Source organism: Leptodactylus fuscus, chromosome 11 (genome assembly GCF_031893055.1).
Source record: "Leptodactylus fuscus isolate aLepFus1 chromosome 11, aLepFus1.hap2, whole genome shotgun sequence".
NCBI classification, from domain to species: Eukaryota; Metazoa; Chordata; class Amphibia; order Anura; family Leptodactylidae; genus Leptodactylus; species Leptodactylus fuscus.
In genome coordinates, this window is record NC_134275.1 from 17,015,731 (window position 1) to 17,028,896 (window position 13,166).

General features: G+C 44.0%; 1 protein-coding gene across 2 annotated transcripts in view; it reads right to left on the reverse strand.

Annotated features, from left to right (window-relative positions):
- The window catches only part of AR (androgen receptor), a 221,744-nt gene that overhangs the window by 24,688 nt on the left and 183,890 nt on the right, over positions 1-13,166 (reverse strand). For both annotated transcript variants that reach the window (XR_012711808.1, XM_075258938.1), the window contains exon 5: positions 8,186-8,330. Coding sequence is in view for 1 of the 2 variants with exons in the window: in XM_075258938.1 (XP_075115039.1) it covers positions 8,186-8,330 (145 nt within the window). In the remaining variant the exon portion in view is untranslated. The remainder of the gene's footprint in view (positions 1-8,185; positions 8,331-13,166) is intronic.

Here is a 13,166-nt window from a genome sequence, read left to right on the forward strand (position 1 = left end):
TGTTGCTCATAGGTTGTCCCTACGAAGGCAAGCCGGCTTAGTTATAGAGTGTTTTCTATACTTATGAGGTCTGTGTGGCCTGGCACAGGACTGAATTCAACGCACTGTTGGCTTTCCAGCAGTATATAGAACTGCCTGTGCCCCAAACCATGAAAGGTCCTCTTTAAAGATGTATACCATGAAAAAAAATTAACTCTTGAACTAGTAACCCAGCAATCCCTCATCCATGTCCTGATAGGACCAGATTATATACCCCAGCAGCTGAGGCTCCGCCCACCCCTGTTAGTACTCATTTGGGTAATTGCCCATTAGGAGGCTGGAGCTAGTAGTCTTTCTGTCCCAGAGGGATATAGCTGTGCTGGTGCCTTTTAGCCTGGGAATTTTTTTTTTTTTTTTTAAGGGCACTCAGGTGTAAGTTGGCACAGTTTTGGTGCCTTAAAAAAAATAAAAATAAATAAATAAAGTCAGGGCGTTGGCTAAGTAGGAGTCAGTGACCCCGGCTTCATGGTGCACGTCCTCTCCTTTGTCACTTCTTTTTAGTAATATGTATATTTCTATCTGTTCTAATTTGCATAAATTCCCACAATGCACTGTGTGAGAGTCTCCTTAAGTTAAATGAATGTTGCACTTAGGTTGTCCCTATGAAGATTAACCAGCTTAGATATAGAGTGCTTTCTGCACTCGGAGGTCTTTGTGGCCTGGCACAGAACTGCCTACTACTGCATGGTGATGGCAGAGTGGTGTAAGGCCCTGTGCTCAGGACATTGTCTCCTCTGGGTGCTTGAATTGGAGTTCCACTTATAATAGTGGAGTTTTAGGTCTGTCTACTGCTAGAGGAGCAAAGCAACTGCCTGTGTGTATGGAGGTCTGTACAGGGCAGCTATTATTTATACAACCAGAACAGTTTTTTCTGTAATATATTAAAAACGCACACCATGAAAAAAAATTAGCCCTTGAACTGTCATCCCAGCGATCCCTCAGCCAGGTCCTGGCATGGCCTGAATATCCCCCAGCAGCTGAGGCTCCCGCCCACCCCACCAGATCACAGCAATATTCTAGATTTTAAGACATTTTGCTTGATTTAATTTATTATTTACGCGATTCATTAAGCTCAGGGAGAGTTGCAGCAATGCATTCTGGGAAATTATGAAAATTAAACACTTTTGATTGGATAAGAAATTAATTTATTAAAAATGGCTGTCAGGTAGGTGGTCCATGTCATGAGGAAGCCCAGATCAGGACCAGGAGCATGGTCTTCTACCCTCCACATGCTCTGTAATACACAATCTGCCCCTGGATGGCCGACCTCCTGATCACCAGCTGGTACCGGGAGCAGAGATCGCTGATCGCAAGGATTGTGGAGTGTGTTATAGTAAGAGTTGGGGGCCCCAGCCTCATGGTGTACGTCCTCTCCTTTGTCTTGTCTTCTTGGTAATGAATAGATTTTCAGCTGTTGTAATTTGCATAAATTCCCACAATGCACTGTGTGAGAGTCTCCTTAAGTTAAATGAATGTTGCTCTTAGGTTGTCCCTATGAAGACAAGCCGGCTTAGTTATAGAGTGTTTTCTGCACTCGTGAGGTCTTTGTGGCCTTGCACAGGTCTGCCTGTTACTGCATGGTGGCGGCAGAGTGGTATAAGGCCCCAGTCCTCAGGACATGGTCTCCTCAGGATGCTCAAGTCGGAGTCCCACTTATTATAGTGGAGTTTCAGGTCTGCGTATGGCTGCAGGAGTGATGATGCTGCTGCATGGATGGAGGTTGGTGCTGGCCAATAGGACCAGCCATTCATTCAACGACCAGTATAATTTTTTTTGTAAAATGTTAAAAACCTACATCCCCACGATCCCTCAGCCAGGTCCTGGCAGGGCCAGAATATACCCCCCAGCTGAGGCTCCGCCCACCCCACCAGATCACAGCAAAATTCCAGATTCTAAGAGATTTTCCTTGATTTAATATATTATTTACACGACTCATTAAGCTTAGGGAGAGACGAAGCAATGCATTCTGGGTAATTATGCAAATTAGACACTTTTGATTGGATAAGAAATTAATTTATTCAACATGGCTGCCAGGTAGGCAGTCCTTGTCATGAGGAAGCCCAGATCATGACCAGGAGCATGGTCTTCTACCCTCCACATGCTCTGTAATACACAGTCTGCCCCTGGATGGCCGACCTCCTGATCACCAGCTGGTACCGGTAGCAGAGATCGCTGATCGCAGGGATTACTTTACAGGTCATGTTATTTCTGTCGGATTAGTCTGAGCACCTATAGATCTGTAACCACTTCTGGACCACCCATAGACTATATTGTCCAGGCAATTGTAACTCTGTAAGGAGGTTCAGTCTGCCAGACATGTCAGCTCATCCAGTATTCCTGGGAGTCGCCTGGTCTTTAGGTCTCCAATAAAAAAAGAGCAAACACTCGACTGCCGGGTCCTTAGTATTCACCGAGCAATGACGTCATCTCAGGGCCGTGAATGTTATTGAGGAGGTTCCCGGAGATCGTCCATGAATTTAGAGAGATCTCTATATAGTGCTGTGCTTTCCTATATAATGTATTGTATATAGAGATCTCTATACGCCAGGACATTGTGTTCTGAATAATAGAGTTACTAAGCAGACAATGTACTAGTATATAGAAAGAGAGTTCTCTACATATCGTATATAGTGTATACATGCAGGGAAAGGAGAAGACTGCTACGAGAAAAAACATATCTAATGGAAAAAAATTATTAGAATAAGATTATATATAAATACAAAAATATATTCAGTATCACCAAAAAAATTAAAATATTTAAAATGATCACTAAATGATGCAAATAAAAATGGCGCAATTGTTTATTGTAATTAATTAGTAATCTCATGTCTAATCAGCGTCAGACTGGTGCACCGGCCACATCGCTAATGGAAAGAGCCTCATCCTCATGAGCCGCCGGCCCCCTTCCAATAGAAGCTTGCCCAGTGGTGAACATTTACACTCACCTGTCCTGGGCGTCCGGCGTCATCTTTTGGCCATTTCTAGCCTGTATCTGACATTACGTGACCCTGGAGTCAACACTGCAGTCTGTGATTGGTCCTCAGGAGCATGCCCCATGTGACCGCTGAGGACCAATCACAGGCCTTATTGTTGACATTGAGGAAACGTGACATCAGCCGTAGGCCTGGAGAAGAAGCTGAGGTCAGCTGACCGGCGCGAGGATGTGCAGAAGAGGTGAGTATTAGTCTAAGGCACCATGTTGCGGAAACACAGATTCTTTTTTGTTGCAGTTTTTGTTGTGGTTTTTTGTGCCAAAGCCAAGAATGGCTACAAAAGGAATGGAGAATATATAGGAAGTTCTTCTAATTCTGCTCAATCCACTCCTGGCTTTGGCTCAAAAACCCCAACCCCCCCCCCAAAAAACATGACAAAATCTGCAACAAAAAAACCCCTGCTTTTCTACAACGTGGGGCCTTAGTGTTTCTTTACCTTCACCTTCCCTGGGACTCTACTTATTATTATTGGGGTCTGAAGAAGGAAATCCATGGAAAAATAAGAACAACATACAAATAAAGCTCTATTTATCACCAAAAAAGAGATGCAAAAATTATTTGAATAACCCAAAAGGAAAAAACAAGTTATAGCCCTAAAAACCGCACGTTCAAAAAATATGCAAATAACCGGTACTGAAGTGGTTAAAAGGGGGAGATCAATGATCAAAGAGGCCGCATACTGTAAAAAACCAGCACCACAGCATGGCCAGTACTGGTATTGCAGCTTTGCGCCATTCTTTACAATAAAGCTGGTGGTCCGCCACCTGAATATCCCTGGTTTATACCTTTACTTTGGAGACATTTTTTTTCAAATTGAATTGCAATATTCACTTGCAGTACCACTGTCCACCACTAGTAGCAGTGTATTCTTATGAAGAACACCAATGTAATAGCGCCCCCTCTTATTTTCTAGCCATAAGGTAAAGGGACAATATTGTAGGGATTTATCCCTGTTATTGTTATCATCCAACTTTCCAAGACTCCTGAATAACATGGGTGAGTTCTAAACAGCTCATCACAAGTGGTTTCACCCAACTTTTCTAGAATCCTGAACAACAAATCTACCTTGTCATATACTCAATATGTGACCTATCATTACATACTTAAACACAATTTTCATTCTGGACTCTAGAAAAGCTTCTTGGTAACCAATATGGTGTCAGTCACAGCTCACCCAGCTTTCCTAGAGTCCTGAATGACAAACATACATTACTTTATTTCAATACATCCGCTCTCACTGGATAATCAGAGCTTGTTGCCATTCAAAAGATGGGTGAAAACCTTTTACTGCGCCCATAATAGTTGTCATGCAGCTTCTCTATTGCCCTGAATGGCAAATCTACATTTATAACAAAGGCAAACCTTCCCTATCACTGTGCAACTAGACCCTTTTACCATTCAGGACTCCAGAAAAGCTGGATGACTCTCACAAGGGCTCCACCTAGTCCTGAATAGCAAAATAAGAGATGCAATGATGCATAACAAAGAAGGCTTTCCATTCAGTAGTCTAGAAAAGCTGGGTGGACGGGGTGTTACAGTTTGTCATCCAGATTTTCTAGCGGGTATAAGGTGGCGGCCTGACACTGGAGCATCACAGATATGTGCCAGGACTGAGACTCCTCCATCACTATAGATTTAGCCTCGTCTCTCCTCTTGCAGACTTGGACAGTATACAGACACGCAGCAGGAACTGGGAGGTTTATTTTTTTTCCCAATGGTCTGTGTGCGGGGTCACATCGGGATGGGCACAGTCTCCCACAGTCTTACAGAAGTTCATGGTTAGAGGCATTTTACCTAAACCCCCCTCTTACATCCCTACTTATGTCGGCCCCTTCTGACAATGTAACTCACCTATAACATGGGGCCACATTAAGTTCCCAATCTGCCCATGCACACAGCAGGGATCTGCTTCTTCTAATCTCCTGGGCCCTTTCATTCCTCACCACCCATCTTGCCCTGTTTTCCCTGCGGTACAGCTCTGAGTTGACTTAAAGGGATTGTCCAAAGACTTTCATTTCCTTCCTCTGCATTTGTTTACACTGGACCTTGGAGTCCTGGGCTGGTTTGTATCCGGGTCTTGTGATTGGAGTCGGCCCCTGACCCCTAGGTCACTCTGCTCACCCCCTCCTCTCCAGTTTTCATAGATAGATACCTGTGCTATAGCGGCCGGCTGACTATAGTAACTTCACCCCCATAGCACAGGTGACCTGGGGTCAGAACCAGCCCGAACCCCCAGACCAACCCTATGACTGATTTTTTAAAACAATCACACTTAGACCTTGTGCAACGTTTCCACCATATCTGTTGGGGTGCAGAGCTAAGCGCCGGGTCCCATTTAGTTTTGGAGGAACTACATATATTACATTTTTTACCTTTACATTGATGTAACGGGTCATTGGTATAATCCTGCCCCGTTATGTCAGTGTAAAGGCTCCCCCCCCACAGCCCCAATATACTTACCCTTTCCTCTAGACCTGGCCCCGACACGTCATCCAGGTAAGGCCGCCACCTTTTCTGTGTGGCACAAACATGCAATAGTATCTGGGAAGCTGGCACACCATACTTCCCTATCTTCTCTTGCTTCTGCTTCGGAGCTTCTGTAAGTGACGTCGGGCTCGGCTCCAGGGCATGTCGGGGAGAGGAGGAGACGGGAAATATTATGTGGGGGAGCAGGGGGAGGGGTGGGCTCAGTGAGTTACTTGGGAAGGGCTAGTAGTGGCCAGGCTAGCTAAGGAGACAGAGAGGGAAGGGGAAGTAGCAAAGCATCATGGTACTTGTAGGATAGAAGCACAGGAAGCTACACCATGTAAACAAATGCAGGAGATGCCAGGAGCTCCCAGAGAAACACAGAAATCACTTAAAACACTGCTACGGTATATGGGTGCATTTATTAACCCATTAATAACACTAACAGACCTTTTTTTTTTTTTTTTTTAAATAATTTTTGCCCCGAAAATCTCTTTAAGTATATGTGATGTGTAAGGGGGCTTTCTTACTCAACATGGCCATAGGAGGACGATGGTTCTTAGGTCCCGTCCTGTGTTTTGCGTTTACTTGTGCTTTGTGTGTCCGGTTGTGCATTTTCCATGTATCATTAGATATACAGGTAGCGTCTATCGCTGTCTGGTATTTTCCGGAGAGGTAGGAACGATGATTCTCCAAAATGGGTCAGGTCAGTAAGAGTTTGTAATTCCAGCTACAATACTCTATCATACAGTATATCAAATGTTTCTATTGTTTTTATGATACTGTGAAACTTTTGTGGATTTCCAACCTTTATCTCCCAAACACTTTAGTGAATTGAGCACGTTAGTCTGTTCTCCCCACATGTGCAGAGTTTCTCTCTTGCCCCTCTTTCCCAGGGTGCGGGATGTAAATGCCCCAGTCTTTGCTTTTTTCCGTTTCTATATTATATGGATTCTCCCCTATATAAACCGTTACGTGTTCCCCATTTCTCTCCGCACATCATTTGTTTTGCCCTCTTTCCTTCTCTTACAGACGGCTTCTCTTAACGCCTTCTTAATCCCCTGTCTACAGCTTCTTTGCACACACTTTGCTTTCACATTGTTTTCACTCCAACTTCCTCCTATGGATGCCAGGATCTGCTTTCTCAGACTCAGAGGACGCCAATCTCCTCCTCTGTCGGCACATATCTCACTCTTTCTACAAAGAAGTTACCTTCGTGGTAAAACATAGCAGCTGCTCATGTGTCCGATGGAAAAAGTGACTTAGTCTACTATGGTTTACCAATTATAGCTGCTAAAGGTCAACACTGTAAAGATTTCTGGTCTGTGGTATTCTAGGGAGTCTATCGCCACCAAAATCACATTCAGGTAAAGGCCCATGGGACGTCCTGCAGGAAAAACCGCGGCGGCAACGCATCTCTGCAATCTTTCTGTTACAATTATACCTATGGGGAACCCGCGGACATTTCTGTAGATATAATTGGCATCTGCGATTTCCAAAACTGCGTCGGTTTAGGAAATCACAGCGTCTCAGCCCCCGCAAAGTGGGCATGGGATTGGCATGAATCCCATCCACTCTGCAGTTACTGTATAACATCGTGATTTTTTGCAGTGCTTACGGCCCGTGGAGCCCCGGCCTAAATATATTCAAACATAAAAAATATTATTATTTATTATGCTTACTTATATAGCGCCATCCTATTCCGCAGCGCTTTACAAGATATTGTCAGTCCCTGTCCCATATAGGGCTCAAAATCTACATTCCCTATCAGTATGTCTTTGGTGTGTGGGAGGAAACCGGAGTACTCAGCGGAAACCCATGCAAACACGGGGAGAACATACAAACTCATTGCAGATGTTGCCCTTGGCAGGATTTGAATCTAGGACTCCAGCGCTGCAAGGCTGCGGTGCTAACCACTGAGCCACCGTGCTGCCATGGTCTGTTGCACAATGAATGCTATAAAAACGAAATCCATAAGATTACAGGAGAATTACTGTTTTTTCCTAGTACCACACCATTATGATTTTTTTTCCATCTTCCCAGTACAGAATTTTCAATCGTTCCATTAAAATGTTCAACTTGTCCCACAAAAAGTAATCCTCATATGTCTCTGTATTAAAATAAATTGTTGTGGCTTTTGGAGAAAAAAACTAAGACGCAAAAGCAAAAATGACTGCGATGGACAGGGCAAAACTGCTTTTCTACAAGGTAAGAGCTGTACAATGGTTAGTAGTCTACGCTGGACCAGTATAAGGACTCTCGGCACAGAGGTATAAATGTGGCATATGCTTTGTACATGTGGGCAACCATGAGCAGTTAGGGAGTTTAGATGGTTTCTATTAAGGCTAAGCTGTTACTGATGACTCCTTTCATTTCCATCCAGTCTTTACAAGGTGCTCAATGATTCCTAACAAGATCCAGATTGCTAAAAGTATACATCCTGGGTGGGCGGCGTACACGGAAAAGAAAGATGGAGCCACGAGCACTTTGTACAAACTCATTAGTAAATCATTTTGTCTACGTAAAGTCTAGTAAATCACTTTGACCGGCAGAAGATATGGATGGTGGAAAAAAATAAAATCAATCTTTACACTGGCAATGGCAGAAGAAAATAAATTCCTGTTTATAGACAAGGTTTACTCTACACGACCGATACAATATACATACGAGATACTCGGTGTACTTACTCATTGAACACCAGATCTGGAGCAAAATAAAGCATTCTAGAGTTGACGTTTTTAAAGGACCTCCATCCCATGGCGAAGATCATAAGGCCCATCCAGGAGTATTGTATGACTGTCATTTGGTCACTTACGTGCAGGTTGCGGAACCCTAAAATGTGGAAAGGAAACAGATATAATATCCTTTTAGCAACAATATGAAGAAAAACTAATTCAGCAGGGAAAGGAGCATTATGTAAGCAGAGGTAAGACTGGGCAGAGACAGAACCTAAGTCCAAACTGTGCTGATGTGAACGTATTTGCAGGGTTTTTACCCTATGGACTCACCCCTTTGCGTCTGTGACTGTAACACTCGGGGCGAGACCCTTCATTATGGCTAGGTTTGCTCTCTAGCCTGTCGCTTTTGAACATCCATGCAAAGGATGGTGCAAAGACTCTTACGACAATTAGGCTAAGACGCCACGGCTCACTAAGGCTGGGGCCGCAAGGGTTGGAAACACCTTCATTTTCCTGTGGCAAAAATGCAGCAGGAAAAAAGTTGGCGTTTTACAGTACCTGCAAAGTGGATGGGATTCTAGCAATTCTAGCAATTCCCATGCCCACTTTGCAGTAAAAAATCGCCGTGCGGACACATCAGGTATTTTCACAACTGATGCGGTTTTGGAAATCGCAGCATGCTGATTACCGTATATACTCGAGTATAAGCCGACCTGAATATAAGCCAAGGCCCCTAATTTTACCACAAAAAAACTGGGAAAACTTATTGACTCGAGTATAAGCCGAGGGGGGGAAATGCAGCAGCTACTGGAAAATTTCAAAAATTAAAATGGTCGGAGTTTTTGGGTGCAGTAGTTGCTGAGTGCTCCTATTAACCCCTTCCCGATGGAACAGGAGCACTGCAGATCCCCTATATTCAGTAGACCGGGCACTGTCAGACACAGGGAGACCTAATGTGTATGTGTGTCACAGTCATTTTCTACTTTTATATGTATTCCAGGGAAAGAAAGGATTTACAACTTTTACTTACTTTATTTTTTTTGTTATTTTTTTAAAAGCTTTTTTCTCCACTATTTTATGGGAGATTCTATACATTCCTATTGTGGCTAGTCATAGATCCCCCTCCCCCCCCCAAAAAAAAAAAAAAAAAAAAAAAAAATTGCTTGACTCGAGTATAAGCCAAGGGGGGCTTTTTCAGCACAAAAACTGTGCTGAAAAATTCGGCTTATACTCGAGTATATACAGTATATATATATCGAAACGCCAGTGTTTTCCCCATTGATATAATTGTAACAGGTCCTGGTGTTCAAATCCCGCCAAGGGCATAAAACCATCTGCAAGGAGTTTGTATGTTCTCCCCGTGTTTGCATGGATTTCCATCCCATATTCCAAAAAAGACATACTGATAGGAAAAAATGTACATTGTGAGCTCTATGTGGGACTCACAATCTACATTTAAAAGAAAAAAAAAAAAAAAAAAAAAAAGAAATAATTGTAACAGAAAGTCCGCGGATGAAACTCCACAAACTTTCTGTTTAAAGCTCTGCACGAAGAATCGCGATGCGCTGCCGCTGTGGTTTTTGCCACAGCGCTTTTTTGCCATAGCCTTACTGTTCCAGTATTCCTACTCAGCCGACTACAATACAAATTTCTCCAGTATATACTATATATATATATATACACACACACACTAATGGCAGCGAGAATCCATACCGCTTCTAATTGGAAGAAACCGAGTCATGAACACGTTGACACGATCATGCTTCATGAAAAAAAAAAAATTACCCCCCCCCCCCATATTACTATTTCACATCCGTCCCCATCAAAGGTCTGGTCTCCCTGGATTCGTAGGTCCACTATCCCGGGTATGTCATACTGACTTCAGCGCTAAGTTATACCTTTGATAAGTGTTATGTTCCATACCCCACCCCGACCTTTGCACTTTGGCGCTGCCCATCCGTTTTCTCTTCCCGCTGGTTATTTTCCTATTTATCTTACTGGACTTCCCACTTTGGATTAGTCTTTATGATTTTGTGTTATATTATGTATATTTTACTTTATGCAATGTCCTTTTCTTTATCTTATCTTTGTCCATGTCCGTCACAGCAGAATATACGCGATATAGACGTGATGTTAGAAATCTCTTTAAGCTAAGGGCCAGCTGAGAAAGCCCAATAAGTACCGTATTTTTCGGACTATAAGACGCACTTTTTTTCCTCCCAATATGGGAGGAAAATGTGTGTGCGTCTTATAGTCCGAATGCAGCGTGCGCAGCGTCTGTGTCCCGTCTGTGCGAATGAAAAGAAGAGCAGCACGGTGCTTGCCTGCTCTGCCCCTCCTTCCCTGTCTGTGTCGCGTGTTTGCAGGAGCGAGATCTGAGAGGCAGGGAAGTAGGGGCGGGCCAGACAGGTGAAGGAAGCGTGGTTTCAAGCTTGCCGAGAAAACCACGCCTCCTTCTCCCGTCTGGCCCGCCCCTCCTTCACTGCCTCTCAGATCTGGCTCCGGCAATGAAACCACACAGACCGGGAAGGAGGGGCGGGCCAAACGGGAGGAGGAGGCGTGGTTTTCTCGGCAAGCTTGAAACCACGCCTCCTTCACCCGTCTGGCCCGCCCCTATTTCCCTGCCTGTGTGGCATCATTGCAGAAGCGACATCTGAGAGGCAGTGAAGGAGGGACGAGCCAGACAGGTGAAAGAGGCGTGTTTTCAAGTTTGCTTAGAAAACCACACCTCCTTCACCCGTCTGGCCCGCCCCTTTTTCTCTTCTTACATAGCTTCACTGCAAGGGTGTCTCTCTCCATCCATGGATGAGATTAGATAGAATAGATAGATAGATAGACAGACAGACAGACAGACAGACAGACAGACAGACAGATAGATAGATAGATAGATAGATAGATAGATAGATAGATAGATAGGAGATAGATAGATAGGATAGATTAGATAGATAGATATGTTCAAATCACCCCCATAGCCCTACAATACATATAAAACAAAAACATTACTGTGAAACACATACACATTTGGTATCCCTGTGTCCGAAAGCCCCCGGTTCTATTTACATTGGTGAAATATTATATTATTAGGTTATTAAATATTTCACCAATTTTTTTTCCTTAAAATTTTTTTTTTCCCTATTTTCCTCCTCTAAAACCTTAGTGCGTCTTATGGTCCGGTGCGTCTTATGGTCCGGTGTATTGCTCTCTAGCCTGAAGGGACAGTCCTGGCTTATCTGTGGGAAATGCAATGTTGGTATAAACTATTTGGAGCTACAGGGTAGTAGATACAGGGTAGTAGATCCATGGCTTATAGTAAAGAACACTGCGGGTGATTAGTCACAGGCTACACGGACTACGATTGTATTTCGATGCTTTTCCACTCGGATACGGTGTGCTTGTGCTACATTGTTTTGCCATGTATAAGAAATTTCGGCTAAAGCCCCACGTAGCTTCCTGCAGCGCTTTTCACAAAAACGTTCTGCTTCCATTCTACCTATAGGGAAATGACTGGTGTTTCTGTAGGTATCACTGCCATGCTGCAAATACCAGAAGCGCAACATTTATGGAAACTGCTGCACTTTTTAGGTTTGGATGTGTGGATGGGATTCACAGTTTTAAATGAAACCAACTATGTTAGACTGACAAGTTTTCATTTCCCAACCATCTAACACAAACAGTATTGATTCTGTGAGCTTACTTGCTCTTAAAGGGATTCTATCATTAGATTGTCTTTTTTTTTTTTTAAACTAAGTACACATTGGAAAAGCCTTAAGAAAGGTTATTCTTCTCTTTTTCTGATCTGCCGTTCCTAAGAAATTTCTTATTTCTTCCATGTGTAAATGAGTTTTCAAACAGCAATGGGGGCGTCCCCTGCGCTCAAACAGCACAGATGTGTCCCCTATGCTTTCCAAAAACTCTCCAGCGACGCCTCTGTTTTCTTCTCCGGACTGCCTCTTCACTGAGTCATCGGCCGCGTCATCAGCCAGAAGAACCAACTACGCATGTCTGTCGGCCATATTCCTGTGGCCTCTTACATCAGCGCCTGTTCAGCCAAAGGAAAATGGCTGACGGACATGCACAGTGGGTGCTTTTGGCTGAAGATGCTGCCGATGACCTGGCGAAGAGGCGGTCCGGAGACAGAGGCATCGCTGGAGAGTTTTGGGTAGCACAGGGGACGCCTTTGTGCTGTTTGAGTGCAGGGGACGCCCCCAGTGCTGTCTGAAAACTCATTTGCATATGGAAGACATAAGAAATTTCTCAGGAACGGCGGCGCAGATCAGAATAATAAAGGTAATGGGGTTCACACCTGTGTCCGGGCTCCGCTTTCAGGTTTCCCTCTTCTGTCCGAGAAACTCGACAGGAGACGGAAACTGGCAGTGAGTTTTCAAACCCATTCATTTGAATGGGTTTGCAGAGTGCCCGCCCATGAGCATCTTCTGCCTGTCCGCGGTGAAACAGTTTTTTTTTTTTTTTTTTTAACCGGACACAAAGTCGGACATACAGGACTTGTGTCTGGTTAAATAAAAATGGTTTCGCTACAGAGACTAGAAGACGCTCACGGGCGGACACTGAATGCCGGGTTTCCGTCTCCTGTCGGCAGAAGACGGAAACCCACAAAGCGGAGACCGGATGTAAGTGTGAAACCGCCCTTAGAGAAGAATAGTCTTTCTTAAGGCTAGTCCGGCGTGTACTTAGTTAAAAAAGGAATTGTAATGATAGACTCCCTATAAAGTTATCACAAAGTATTTGTATACAGCTTATAGCTACCTTTTTCTTTTTTTTCTCTGAGACGGTGAACATTTCCTTAGACTCGGGCCTTTTGCAGATGACCGTGGCCAGGACCAGGGTGCTATCTGTGCTTTTCCCATATAGCAACACTGACCCATTCATTTCTGTGGGCCCATGCACATGACTGTGAATTTCATAGTCACGTGTGCAGGCCATTCATTTATTTACAGGGGCTGCAGAAGCACAACCAGGACATCCGCATATT